Source organism: Cavia porcellus, unplaced genomic scaffold (assembly GCF_034190915.1).
Source record: "Cavia porcellus strain 051 isolate PalLab524CR breed Dunkin Hartley unplaced genomic scaffold, mCavPor4.1 scaffold_1, whole genome shotgun sequence".
In the NCBI taxonomy this organism is placed as follows: domain Eukaryota; kingdom Metazoa; phylum Chordata; class Mammalia; order Rodentia; family Caviidae; genus Cavia; species Cavia porcellus.
The window spans coordinates 192,017,949-192,032,784 of record NW_026947484.1 but is presented as its reverse complement, the minus strand read 5'-3'; the positions used below and the strand labels follow the sequence as shown (position 1 = coordinate 192,032,784).

The 14,836-nt window shown below is 42.9% G+C and overlaps 1 protein-coding gene and 1 pseudogene across 4 annotated transcripts in view; one reads left to right on the top strand and one right to left on the bottom strand.

Annotated features, from left to right (window-relative positions):
* Positions 1-14,836, bottom strand: part of Gne (glucosamine (UDP-N-acetyl)-2-epimerase/N-acetylmannosamine kinase) — a 48,023-nt gene that overhangs the window by 5,221 nt on the left and 27,966 nt on the right. For all 4 annotated transcript variants that reach the window (XM_063225394.1, XM_063225406.1, XM_063225399.1 and 1 more), the window contains exons 4-10: positions 14,580-14,732; positions 12,034-12,246; positions 10,088-10,175; positions 8,834-9,044; positions 6,503-6,632; positions 5,743-5,964; positions 2,335-2,517 (exon numbers count right to left, since the gene is read on the bottom strand). In XM_063225394.1, coding sequence (XP_063081464.1) covers positions 2,335-2,517; positions 5,743-5,964; positions 6,503-6,632; positions 8,834-9,044; positions 10,088-10,175; positions 12,034-12,246; positions 14,580-14,732 — 1,200 coding nt within the window. The remainder of the gene's footprint in view (positions 1-2,334; positions 2,518-5,742; positions 5,965-6,502; positions 6,633-8,833; positions 9,045-10,087; positions 10,176-12,033; positions 12,247-14,579; positions 14,733-14,836) is intronic.
* Positions 2,515-5,021, top strand: LOC106027915 (large ribosomal subunit protein eL37-like; annotated as a pseudogene).

The window sequence follows — 14,836 nt, the reverse complement described above, 5'->3', positions numbered from 1 at the left end:
CCTTGCTCAGCCATCTTGGATAGGACACTGCACTGCTCCCCAGGGCCCATGGTCCAGGGGACAGACTATGCAGGTCCAGCTGTGCCACTGCTGGCTCCACGGACCTGGTCATGTCACTCCACCTCGACATGTTTCTTTTTTCTAAAAGACCAGCGCAGTGATACCTCAGATTATTTGGAAGACTAAATGAGACAATGGACACAAAATACTTACACTGCTGGCCAAAGTAATGCTAAGTGAGTGGCGGGAGTTTCTGTTAACCAGTCCTTCTCTGTCAGGTGTCAACCCAGCTCAGTCTGCCACCTGATCTGCTCTGGGGCTCTGATAAAGTCCCCAACTGCAACTTCTGCTCTTCTCTCTTTCCTGGGCCTTGCAGCTTCCAGTTCTCTCCTGTTCTCCCTCCTGCTCTCTTTACCTTCACATTCTGGATTTCCATACTCCTTACCTCAGTTAAAAGACACCACCAGGAAGGATTCCTCTACTCCTTTGCCCCCACAAATAAACACACCAGTGTCTGCACACCTTTGCGCTTCTGGTCCTCTCTGGAGCCTCTCACTGTGCAGCCCTCTCACTGTGCAGCTCACCTCTCCCCACCTCTCCAGGGACCACACACCAGTCCTTGACAGCGTGCTCCACCTGCCGTCCAAGCCTACTGTCTCCTTCCCTTCAGCCTATGCTCACACTTTCATTTTGAAAGCAAAATATCTTACTCATTTTATGTAGAAAACACAGACATACACATAGAACACTAACAGATACGCAGTGGATCCAAGGTGTCAATGTTTTGTGGAAAAGAAATAATTATAAAACATCTAAAAGTGTCATCAGGTAATAATGAAAACATAGTAAGAAGTGCAGTTTTTAGGGCACTAAATGATGTCCTGAGGGCCAAAGCCAGTGGAGTTTTCCAGTGTTCCAATACTGGACACAGCTAACTACACGTTCTCTGCAACACCTCACCACACGTAAGTGCTGTTCTCCTTTTGTGACTTTTCTTCCTGTTCCTCTACTGCCCCACTCCCTGGGTCTCATTCCCACCACCCTAACCATTTGCTTCTTTGTTTGGAGGCAGGGTCTCACTATGTAGTTTGGATTGGACTTGAACTCGACATGTAGCCCAGGCTGGCCTCACACCCCTGGTAAGCCCCCTACACCTCAGCCTTCTGAATGCGAGGATTCAGGCATATGCCACCACACCTGGCCTCACTACCATCCTCATATCGTACTGACGAGTCCCAAGTCCCCTCTAATCCAGTCACTTCTGCTGAGCTGCAGATCCATTTCCAGTGCCTCCCTGACATTTCCACTTGGAGGTCCCACATGCACCCCACCATCATCATCTTCCACCTAAACCTGTTCCTCCTCTTAAGACTCTCAACCCTGAACTGTCCAATCAGAAAACTGGAAGTCACTCTGGAGCTACCCTGCTTACACTCATCTTCAATTCAGCTAGGATCCCCCACCCCAGAAACAAAAAGTCAGTTTACTGAATCTAACATGCAGATCTCTGCCTTTTCCCTGCACGCTTTTTAATGCTTTATGACCTACTGGTTCTGGTTTCCTCCTGGAGCACTACACTTTGTCTTGCCCTTCAGGCACCCACAGCACTGTTTCCATGCCCAGAAGACCTCCACTGGCCATCCATGCTTGCCATACTGGCTAATCCATGAATCTGATGCTTGACTCCCAGGATGGCACCCTGGCACGCCCTTCCTTGGGGAGGGAGGGACTTCCATGTCCTTATGTGCATCTGTGTTCCTTAGCTCTTGTTCTCAACACAGCTGGCATATTGTGTTATGATGACAGTAGCTCCTTTGCATTAATTAGAAACCACCCTGACTTTTATCATGTCTATAAATGCCTTTAATTCAAATAATCCTGCAGTGTGCAACAACTGTAACATGTTCATCTACTTATTTCTTCATTAAAATGTGTACTAAGTATCCACTCTGTGTTGACAGCTGAGAAAACAAACATGAAAACCTTCCTGCTGTCTTAAAGCTCCAGGTCCTCACGGCTCAGCTTTGACAACACATCTTTTCATGGATTTGTTCCTGCTCTACTCTTCCACTCCGTTGTGCATCTCAGGGTCACCTCAAAAAAACAAAATGTCTGTAGGCCATGCCTGGCTCTATTCCGGGGGAAAGCCAAGAGAAGACCTCTACCCTCGGTGAGGAAGAGGATTAACCTGGGTTAGGACCGAGGACACTTCCTCGTTTAGGAGGGAGCAGTGCTCATCTTCCAGGAGGTCCAAAGTATTCAGCTCTTTTTAGAACCTCTATGTTGAAGCACCCATCTTTTACTCGGCCCCTTCATCACTAAAAAGATACCAACCGTCATGCAGCTTTTTTGCCTCCCTCTGCAAGGCCATCCCAGAGGCATATGCTTCAATACACCCGTGGCTTCCACAGGAACAGTCAGGCCCATCCAGGGACACGACAAGGTGGCCAAGTTCCGCAGCACAGAAGGAGCTCCCGTGGATCAGCTCGTGCTGATGGATGATTCCACCTCCAATTCCTGTAGTGAGACCTGGTAATCACTCGGAGGCACTTGCATGGGCATAGCTACGATACAGCAGTGCTGCAACTGCAGTCCAACCAGAAACCTGGAAGTCACTCTGGAACTATCCTGCTCACACTCATCTTCCATTCAGCGAGGATGCCCACACCAGAAACCCCCCTTCACTTTTTTAAGTTTACTGAGCACCACAATGTTATTTGGCAGCATTTTGACAGGAAATATTTCTAGCAGATCTCCTGATCCCCTGTGTCACATCTGCTTAGTGCACTATGATTTCAGATAAAGCTGCAGCAGCCAGCGCAGGACATGTGACTCAGCCTCAGTTAATGGGACTTCCTGCAGGCACACACCAAGACCTTCTACACTCAAGGAAGTCTTGTCAGCCACACAGCCACCTGCAGCCAGGGGTGACGAGATGGGGCTCTCATGGTGCTCCACAGGCTTTTCAGAGGCCTAGGAGCCTGCAGCCCTCCCTGTCCTTGAAGCACTGGTAATGTATCCTGTAATAGCTTTCCTCCTGTTCTGCCTACCTCCTGCTTCTCAGGATCACCTCCCAAAGAAAATACCTGTTCCTCAGTCCTTGTATTGGGCTCTGCATTGAGGGAAAACTACAGTAAGAAAAATTTTTCTAAGCTGGCTGAAGTGGTACACATCTGTAATTCCAGTACTCTGGGAGACTGAGACGGGAGAACTGTCAAGTTAGAGCCCAACCTGAGTAATCGAGTGAGACCCTGTTTCAAAATTTAAAAAAAAAAAAAATTAATAATAATAATGGCTGGGGGCTGGAGACATAGCTCAGCAGCTTAGCACCTGCCTGGCAAGTGTAAGGTCCCGAGTTCGACTGCCTGTCCAAAAAAAATGGCTAGGGAGGTAGCTCAGTGAAAAGTACAATCTCTGGTAACTGCCCCCCGCCAAACCTGGAATATTATCACATAGCACCTGCTTCTTAAAACAAGGACTATGAAATTTGATTTTTGCCTCTTCTTGATGCTGCCATGTCTAAGAATCTGTGAATCAAATGTTACAAATTTAGCTCTTTGATCTTAACAGCACAGGAGAGATGAAGAAGGGAACGTGGCCCTCTGGAAAGCGCTGTGACAATGCACACACACTGTGCCGCCGCTGTGGCTCTAGGGCCTGCCACCTTCAGAAGCAGACCAGGTGCAAACGTGGCTGAACTGCCAGGGGCAAGAGAATATATAGCTGGAGTACAAAGGCTAAAGGGGAAATACCACCAGAAACGGGCAGACGAGGCACCTAAAAATTGTGTACCGCAGATTCAGCCATGGATCTGTGAAGGAACAACACCTACACCCAAGAGAGCAGCTGTCATAGCATCTGGTTCATCTTGAGACTTTCAACAATTAAATGCCTTGGTTTTAAAAGATTTTTTTAAAAGCTGCAAGTTTAAATGACTGCTGTCTTTTATTATGGAGTTTAGAGTTTCTACGGAGTAAAGGACATCTGGCCTTAGAAGGGCTTTTGCTTTCGTTTGTACTGGGAATCAAACTCAGGACCTGCACTTGCCAGGCAGACACTGAGGCCACTGAGCTGTATTCCTGCAGACATAGCCTCAGCTTTTTAAGAGGTGTTCTGCCACCCCCACTCATCTCATTTGCAACTTATTGACAACTATTGATTAGGAAAAGGAGTTTAAGCTAAAGAAGTGTATGTGGACATAAGCCAAAAGGGGAGGTGGTATAATGTTTAAGTACTCCTGAGTTTTAAAATTAGGCACATCTAAGATGAAATGCAGACCCAATCACAAGCTAAGTCTGTGTCCTCATTTTAAAAACAAAGTATGCACTTAAACATACAGTGTAATGGTTGATGCACTGTGTCAACTTGAGGAGCTTAAAAGCTTAACTAAGTAACTAGCAACTCTACATCCTGGGGTAGAGGACATGTCCTAGGGCAACTCTTTAAGCTGTAGGGTGTTGTAATGGTTAATTCATTGTGTCAATTTGAGAAGTTTAGAAGGGTAACCAAATGACTCAGCAGGGGGCCAGGGTTTTCACTTTGTAAAACATCCTGTGTGAGTGCTACCTGCTCCCTAAGGCAGGCATCCCGCTTATAGTATTATAAGGGAGGAAAAGAGACTTGTGCTTCCCTCTTTTGCTTTGCCCCTCAGCCATGACACCCTGCTTTGTTTTGGCACTGGGGATTCAACTCTAGGGCCTTGTGCATGCTAGGTGAGCACTCTACTACTTAGCCACATCTCTAGCCTACAACCCTGCTTTAGAGTCAGCTGATTATGGATTAAAACCTCTACAAACTGTGAGCTAAATATAACCTTTCTCTCTTTTAATTTGGGCATCAGGTACTTTGTCTCAGCAACAAGAGAAAAGTAACTATGACATACACCATGAAAATAAAACAGAAAACAAAACACAAGCAAATTAGGATATTTATGAAACAGAGTAGGGAACTCCCTAGGTTTACCCTGCTACTAGCACAATGAACTATCTGGTAAAACAGAATCAACCTTTTTGGAGCCTAAAAGGAACCAATAATTATAACAACGGGGGGGGGGGGGCGGGGAGCAGGAGAAAAGAAAGAAAATCTGCTGAATCCCAATTGGAGAGCTTTCTGGAGGTTTACCCTCATCCCAGCACTCACTTCCCGGGTTGACAGTCACCTTGAACAACAGCCATGTTTCCAGCACTGATATACAGATATAAGTACTGTGTACCAGTAACTGAGAGAACAAAAATGACTTACTCAAAAACTGTTTTGACCTACCTGGCTGCAAATGGCGGGGCAGTTTAAAGGCTTGCTTTTACACTCACCTGACTAGGGTCTATCCCTCTGCTCAGGGAAGTTGCATGGGGAGGTTTATATAGAACATTTTTTTTGTACTGGAGATCGAATAAGAACATTTAAAGACAAATATATTTTCTCTGCTTCCCAGAACAAAGCATAACAGCTGAGACATAACCAAAGAGAGTAACCAAAGAGACTAACCAAAAACTGGAACGTAAACCGGAATGAAAAGCTTTGGAACGTGAGAACTCTGAACAGCTGAAAGCTCCTGGGAATTTAGAATGTCCACAGGTATGCCCAGCTTGGCAGCAAGGCTCAAAAAGACTTCAGAAAACCTCGTGCCTTAGCGCTCCACTCCAGCTGCAAGTGAAGCCTGAGGCAGAGCTGTGACCGGCTGAGTAAGGGACTCAGGCTTGTGCACACTACAGCTCCCTAAGCAAGCTTCCCTTCCCCTCATACCTGTGCCGGTGATAAGTGTCACGAAGTTTTCCAGGCCCTTCCCTTGACCAAATTTCCTTTCTGCCATGGCGGCACAGTTGCCATCATTGTCCACCCACACAGGAAGATGCAAAGTGTCAGACAGTGGGGTCCTGAGGTCCACAGAGTTCCATTCTTGGATTAGTTTGGTTGAATGCAAGACGATTCCTTCCTGAGGATTTACACGGCCACCTGTGGAAATGCCTGAGACCCACAAGTGAAATAATTCGGATTAGCAATCCTAGGAAAGTAATGCTAACTTCTCTCAGCTCCAAACATAAATTACAGCACCCCAAACTCCTAACACAAACATTACCAAGGACTACGACAAAACACCAGACAGTTTTCTCTTTTTTTTTGTACCAGGGATCAAACTCATGACCTTGCACTTACTAATGAGGCGCTTAGGCCGCTGAGCTAAATCCCAGGCCCCGGACAGTTTTGATTTAAATCTGTAACTCCCCACCTATGTACAGAACTGTTAACACAGAGCCGGGGACTTAGCTCAGGGGTTCAAGCACTTGCCTGCTAAGTCCCAGGTCATGAATTCAATCGTAGGTACCAAAAAACCAGAACCTTCCATGCTTCTCCCTGATGCCTGCTGTGTTGCTTGTGGTCACAGACAGAAAGTGGAACTATTTATACTCAGGGCAGACTCGGACGTGATGTCCAGCGAAGCAAACCACTTAAGAGACGGTATGCATTAAAGTAAACATTTCCTGGATTTGTAATTTACTCTCACCTACTCCCAAAATTCTGCAGTTCAGTTTCACAGCCTCTGCTGCCGCTTCCACACACATCTGCAGGATTAAATTAATCCTCTCTTCATAAGTTTTAGGATTGAATTGAGTGTATTTCTTAACTATTTCACCCTAAAAGAGAAAAAACAAAACCTCTCACTGATCTTAGCTAGGGAGCATGCTGTGACTCCTCTGGTCTTTTTCTGCAGCCTGAGAAGACTCCTGGGGAGGGAGCAGCTGAGTAACCTGAGTAGTGTTAGGGACCTGTCCTAATAGGATTGCCCCAGCCACGACCGCCTAACAGCCCAGGAGATGGCCTTCTCTTAAACCAACGTGAATGGTGAGTAATCTGAATCTACTTTATTAAACAGGCATAGTTCGCTCTGTCTGGCTGACAAAATTTTCTTTTAAATACTGAGTCAAAGTGTCCTAAGTAGCTAAATTTAAACATCTCCCATATTTGAAGCCAATAATGCTATAAATACTCTTTGTTTATTTGTTTTTAAATGCCCTGCTGGCTAGTTCAAATACCGCATCATTTAAATTATTGTGCATTCGTGATATGTTTTAATACTAAACAGGTATAATCTCTACTTATTGCTTTTACATTTTTCTTTGCTTATCTCATTATTTTAACTCAGGGGATTTTTTTGTTTTTTGTCTTTTTTGAGACAGGGTCTCAATATGAAGTTCAGGCTGGCCTTGAGCTCAGCTGGTCTCGAACTTACAATGATCCTCCTGCTTCAGCCTCCCAAAGTGCTAGGATTACAGGCATGAGCCACCACGCCCAGCTTATTTTAACCAAGTTTTAGAAATGCCTTTAAACTTTCAAAACTCCCACTGTGATTTATGATAATTTTGTTATACTTGAAAAATCCAATGGAAATATTGACTAATGCTAAATTTATAATACAACTTGGGAAATGCTGACATTTTAAAAAATTTAGCACTTTTACATCTCTTATTTTAAAAGTTATAATAGTTTGAGATTTTAAATCAGAATTCTTGTATCTTTTTCCACTACATTAAATGCACTGCTTAACAATAATAAAGTATAACTTTTTAATTTTTTTGTGAATTTGACTGAGAAACTATTATTTGTACAAGGAAATAACTTGATCCAAGACACCTTTTATATTTGAAGGGGATTTTTCAGTTTGTTTTTACTATCTTAAAGGTAAAGATGTTTCTGTCATAATTATAAACAAAGTTAACCTGTGTTAAAACATATTTTTGGGTACTCTATTCATGTATATTTCATGGTCTAAAATTTTGAAAGTTAATTCAAAACGGTACATTATAGAATATTCAAGAAAAGAAATATTACTCTTAACAGCACGTTTTAAAATTTCAGTGAAGGTTTTGGTAAGGAATGATAGCACACGATGAAAGAAGTGAAGAAACTTTGAAAGTTTCTTTCCATAAAATATAAATTACTCAATACCTAAATCCAATTAGGCATGAAAGATCAGTATTGACATTGAATTTTTCTGTTTTAATTTGTTTCAGTGTTCAACTGCAGATAAAATTAATATTTGTCAACATGCTTTTACAAAACTAAATCTTAAAGTACTAACCTCTGTTCTATGTTCTCATACTTTTTAAAATCACTACAAGAAATGACTTCTTGTGTATTAAAGATTCCTTTAAAAATCCAAACCTATGAGGGCTGGAGCTTTAGCTCAGCAGCATAAGCGCCTGCCTTGGAAGTAGGCAGTCGTGAGTTCGATCCCCAGTACTGATAAAAAGGAAAAAGACGGGAAAAAACAAACAAACAAACAAAAAAAAAAAACACCAAACCTAGGAGCCTTAACTAACCTGAAAACTTGGCTCTGGGCCTGACTATGCCTTTTTCCCACCCCTACTCAGGAAGCATGCTATTAAGAACACAGCACATCTCAACTTCACACACACACACACACACACACACACACACACACACACACACAAATGGTTTACCTTTTAACACAGCCCGCCAAATGGGCAAGACCTGGTATGCTAGGATCCACATTCTGGACAGCCCATTTTAGGAACATCCTCAAATCCCTATAAATATACCCAGCTCGAGACCACAAGATTCCCTCGAGGGCCCGTAGACTATTTCTTCTCGTGTGTATTTTTAAAATTCTGCCAAAAAAAGCCTTTTATGCCTCCCACTGACATGTCCTGAAAACGGGAGTCAATGAACCTCTAAACCACCCTATGGATGAAGTGAGTCAGTGCTCCCCACTTCTACTTTGGTGACCTCCATGGATTCTGTCTGTTGACAATCCTCCCTTCTAAACATAAGTTTTAAAAATCAATTACTCCCAAGAGCTTAGCAGTGATTTTACCTTCATGCTGACTATTGCCACGCGAAGGTTTGTCCCTCCAAGATCAACAGCCAAGGCACTCAGAGTCTCAAGAATATGGTCAATATCTTGGGAGATGTTCTCTTTCACAGGAGGAAAGCAGAATTTCTTTTGTAGTGGCTCTTGAAGATCAATAGATTTGAGGAACTTCAAAATCCGTGGAACAGCGTTTCCATCCCCATAGATCTTTGAACTGTAGTATTCAAAAAAGACAATTAAGTGCGTCTGCCATGCATGTTACACTGTATTACAGACAGGATTTAATATAAAAAGTGTTCATGGTCTGCTTTTTAAAATACCATCTTAGGGCTGGGGATATAGCTTAGTGGCATAGCCCCTGCCTGGCAAGTACGAGATCATGAGTTCAATTCCCAGTACTAACAAAAAAAAAAAAAATTTAAATAACATCTTAGCTGGGTATAGTAGTACACACCTATAATCCTAACATATACTACAATTGCAAATTCAAGTCCACTCTGGGCAACTTCATGAAAGCTAGTGAGAAGGACCTGGACTGAATTTCCAATATAGTCACCAAAAAACAAACAAACAAACAAAAAACACACAAACTAACATCTCTGGGCTGGGATGTATCTCAGTTATATAGTACTTTCCTAGTATTTGCACATCCCTGGGTTCAATCTCCAGAACTTCAAAAAATACAGTAACATCTCTATAATGTATACACACTTCAAAACATAAATCCACCTAGAAAAATCATTATATACAATTTTATATTCTTATAGAACATCAAATTATGCTAAAGAAGTATTTCCCAGCCAAAGTACTACATTACTTAATTGAGACAAATTTAAAAAAAAAAAAAAAGGGGGCTGGGGGTTTAGCTCAGCGGCATAAGCACCTGCCTTGCAAGCAGGCGGTCGTGAGTTCGATCCCTGGTACCAATAAAAATGACAAAAAAAAAAAAAAAAAAAAAAAAAAAACAGAAAATGGGGGCTGGGGATTTAGCTCAGTGGCATAAGCGCCTGCCTTGCAAGCAGGCAGTCATGAGTTCAATCCCTGGTACCGACAAAAACGAGAAAGACAAAAAAAAAAAAAGACACTGGAACTGTGGCAGAGCACTAAGAAAGATGTATCTGCTACTCCGTCTCACTGCAGCTAAGGCACCCTAAGCATAGAAGAAAATCCTCTTCAGATGATGCAACATGGAGCTTTCAAATAGTTTCTGAGGCACTCTCCTTTTAAACCACTCCAAAAGAGAGATGCCATACTCACCAAGGGTACTGTTTACCAAACTGAAGGTGCAGTGCTTGCAGTATTTTGTCTTGAGTATCAGCATCTCGTACATGAAGGACGTTCTCCCCTGGGTAAATCCAGTGACACATTTCAGTGATTTGGAAGTAGAAGCATCCAAAGAACAAACAGTCAGCAGTGTGTTATGTTTATAATTCAATCCTGAAACCCAGCAGACTGCCAAGCACTTTTGGTATAATTTTTACACATTTAAGGGCAAATTCCCAAAGGTGTAAAGCATAGTTTCACTTGTTTACTGGCATAAACAAAGTGGCTGAATCTGGCATCCCATGTCCAACTTCCCTGTCACCTATCAAGTCCACCCCTCAACCCGCCCCGCCCTCCATGTGTCTACTCAGCTGGGCAGGCAGAGCTGGCCAGCCAGCCGCTCAAGCAGCCACTTTTCCACACACATTTGCTGACCAGTGTGAGACAGTGACTGCAGCAAGGAAAGGACAGCCACAATTGTCAAGCGGCCTGGCCATGAAGAGAGGAAGAGTAGTGAGTGATGGAGAGGGATGCAAGATCAGAGGAAGGCTGTCTGTACCGTCTCTAGGCCGCTAGGCAGCTACATGTTTAAGTGGTGACAAGGCTAACCACACAGGAAGAGAAAGCATAACAGATGGGCAGGTTCCTGAGGAGGCAGCTGGGATGGGGCTTAGAGCACAGCGGGGAGGAGGACGAGCTGTGACGGGCAGGAGACACGCACTTCTCTCCCCACTCCACTCTAAAGGTGAGAAGGGGAGGACTCTTAGATGGGTGCCCACATGTATGTCCATGCAGGGGCAGAAAGCAGAGACCACTTTACCAATCCCTTTCCTGTTTTTCGTGAACACTCTGCAGCTTTCAGCACCACTACCTCAAAACACTTCATTTTCTTGGCTTTGATGATACTACACCTCTTGGTTTTCCTCTGACCTCACTGGCAGCTCCTTTTCAGTCTCCCTTGCCAGCCTTCCCTCTTCACCAGAACTCTTAAGCGTTAAGCATTCTAAGACTGAGAGATCTGAAGATAACAGAAAGTAAGGGTGGCACTTCTGGAGAGTAGAAGAAGGACCAGCAGTGGAACTGGTCCCCTGGTCCTAGTCCAGCTCCTTCTCCATGACATCACACATGTTTCTCTCAGCTACACAAAGACACCCGCATGTGGACAGTTATCAGAATAGGGGCGAATGTTAACAGGATCTACCTCAACACAGTCATCAGTACCGCCACTACTTACACTGTAACTAGGAAGCACCTTACAGAGAATCGCCATCTTCTCAAGTATGAGCTGAAAGTACCCTAGGTCCAGTGCATGAAAATGCAGTACTCATACATCCATGACAGATTCAGCCACATCCTCTCTCCCTCTCTGTTCATTTTGTTTTGTTTTTCAAGGCAGGGTCTTGCTATGTAGCCCAGGCTGGCCTTGAACTTGCAGCATTCCTACCTCAGCCTTCCAAGTGCTAAGATTACAGGTGTGTGCTACTATTCTCTCTTGAACAAGGCCATCAGAGACGGTATTTTATTTTGGGTTTTTTGTTTGTTGGGTTTTTTCTGAGGCAGGGTCTCGCCATATAATTCAGACAGGCCTTGAACTCACTGTGTAGCCCAGGCTGGCCTCAAACTTGTAACAGTCCTCCTGCCTCAGCTTCCTAGTACTGGACTTAGAGGTGTGACTTATCTCACCTGGCTAGAGATCATAATTAACTCACAATCACTTAGCCCTAATATTACAAATGTAATAAAACCTAAGTAGAACCCTAAAAACTTCGGTAATCACTATGTGCTATTTATAGATTATCTGTAGATCCTAGGCTATTAATATTCATCTCATCTGCTCACACTTCATAGGAATATACATCTTCACTGGCATACACACACCTCATAAAAACCATACAAATATGAAAAGCCTAAGTAGGTAAAACATAAGTAAAAGCAAACACCTGTTTCTCTTCCAATCTGGCGTGTGCCCAGGTTGATCACAGGTGTTCCGAAAGCTCCAACCTCCCGTACCCCGCAGCTGCTGTTCCCAATCATACATCCAGCATGGGCAACCAGCTGTATAAACTGGTCGAATGGTACGTGTTTAACTGCGCGAAAATTGGGGTGATGCTCAATGCCCTTCTTCCGCATCACTCTAACCATCTCTTTGCTCCCTGTGAAATGGAAAGAAATGATTATGAAACAGTTCTTGAGACAAAGAAGCCCTCTTCATTGGCAAGTGTCCCCCTAAAGAAATCTCCCCAAACACTCTCCTTAGTTACTGGGGAATAGTAATTGTAACCAGTGGCATTTCCATGAATAACAAGCATCTAAAACATGTGGCCAGTTCTGTTTCAATTCCTTTAGGGTCTCCAAACAGCAGCAGTAGGAGCTTTTCAAACAGAACCCAGTAAAGGGCCAGGCTGAAGATTTAGCTCAGCAGTACAAGCGCCTGGCTGGTGAGCTGAAGTTGAGTTTGATGACCGGTACCAAAAAACAAACAAACAAACAACAACAAAAAAAACCTATCCTCAAACAGAACCCAGTAAAAACATTTATCCTAAACAGGCACAGCCATCTCTAAACAGAAACATCACAGGCTCCAGCCCCAAGGGGATCAGACCCCCTGCTGAGCTCTGCTCACACTCATACTAACAGTTCATCAGGGTCCACCCCACGTGTGCAGACAAAGCTCCAAGAACACAGTGTGCTGCTGTTTTATCTTGTGTTTCTTTCACACTTTTTTTTTCAGTGCTGAGATTGAACCCAGTGTGCTAGGCAAACATTTTAAGCACTGAGCTATACCCCTAGATTGGTATTTTATCTTAAATGCCTGATTTAAATTTTTTTGAAAGATCTATGATGAGGAACTTCTATTCATTGCCTCTCTGTTTGTGACTCTGGTTTATTTCTTCTAGCCCAGGAAGGAAAATCTGCTATTCTGAATGGTTACAAGACAGAGAGGTGCCCAGAGTGGGCAGGTGCCACTGAATGAGCAGGAGCTGTGCATGTGTGTTCTAACTTCCTCTACGTGACAGGGTCTCACTCCTTGGATCACACCAGGCCATCTGTTTCTATATAAGGTCTTACCAGAGCATACCAGTCCTCATCTGTAATTACTAGTGGGCAGCAGAGGTATTCTACTCCAAGATTCAGACTTGGACTCTTAGCAATAATCCATGTACACTAATGTAGTTTCCTAGAAAACTCTATATTGGGGAATAGGGCCCAGATAAGGACAAAGTGAAGCTTTTATACTTCCCTATTGTTCCCTATATACATTTTATCAAAAAACCCATAGTGGCATTCATGATTTAAATACTCACCTTTAAATAATGGGGCCCTTTATTTTTACAGAGGAAACATAGTTCTACTCTAAGGTGTATACATTCAGAAAAGTACATTACAAATAGAATGTATCATTGAAAGATACTTAAATACACTATAAATATTTATACAGCTTTAAAGGATTAGGAAAGAATATTAGTTTTCTGAAATATTTATACATTACCTGAACAAAATCTGGACCCAGTACAATTGTGCTTCAGTTTATGAACTTAATGTGTTTCACAATTTGGAGGAAGATGGCTGCATTTGTGTTTGTGTGGGAAGATTGCCATGGTTTATCACCCAATACAGAGTTTGCAAAGGGAAGCAAAATTTTGCCAAACACTTTTGCTTGCAAACTAAATCATCTGCAAACAGAAGCACTCATGAACTGGGGTATAACTGTAGTTTTTTTTTTTTTCAACTAATACCTTATCTGTTTCTCTTAACATAAAAGATTATTCAAGGGACATTAAAAGGGCGATTCATTCAGAGTCAGATGGTGAGGATGTGGGCATTGCTGAGAAATCCTTCTTTATCAAAAAACGCCTAAGCACTCAGCAATGAACAGTCTCGGCTAACAATAACCATTAGTATTTGATAGTTCCTCTGTGGCAAGTCTGCTCCAGCTTTTCTCATTTGTACCTCATCTGTCCATGAGCTGGTCCTAAGTTCTCCCTAGTACCAAGCCCTCAGTACTGTACCACCTACCAGCAGATGACAACCAGGGCAGCCTGAGGATCAACTGGCTGGGGACTCCAGATCCAAACTGCTTATGCTCGAGATTACTTTAAGGTACAGCTACCATAAATTAGAAACAAAAACAACAAGGAATAATAATTATGGACATTTTACTGTGAGCAGGGGAATCACTCCCTGGGAATCACTTTACTCTTTCACTTTGATTTCTAAGATTTATGTCTCATGGCTGTTGGTGAAAACTCAAATGAGGCTAAAGTAGAGATTAGCGATTTTTTAAAAAATCTATTTTTTTTAATTAAGTTTCTACCACACAACAAAAACATCACAACTCTTTGATCTTAGAAAAACAGGTAACTCTTTGAAAACTGGAATGCATTTCAGAGTACAGTGGCCTTCCATTAGAGATAGGCAAGACAGGAAGGCAACCAAGAGGTAACAGAAACAAAATCTGAAGAGACGGGTGACATGATTCAATTACCTGCATCAATATTTGGAAACAGAACAAGGGTCCGCTTGTTAAATGAGATAAGTGCATCCAGTGTTAATTCAAACATTTTTATGGAATGCTTAATGTCAGTGGTCACCGGGTGCTGCAGTGCAACAATGTAATCTTTACATTTGACATCATCACCTGTGTAAAAAAAAGCAAATCACATTTCTCCAATAGTTAAGTATCCTAAAAAGCAACAGCAAATTCTAAAAGCAAGACAGGCCCTAACATTTGTGCTTTAAAAA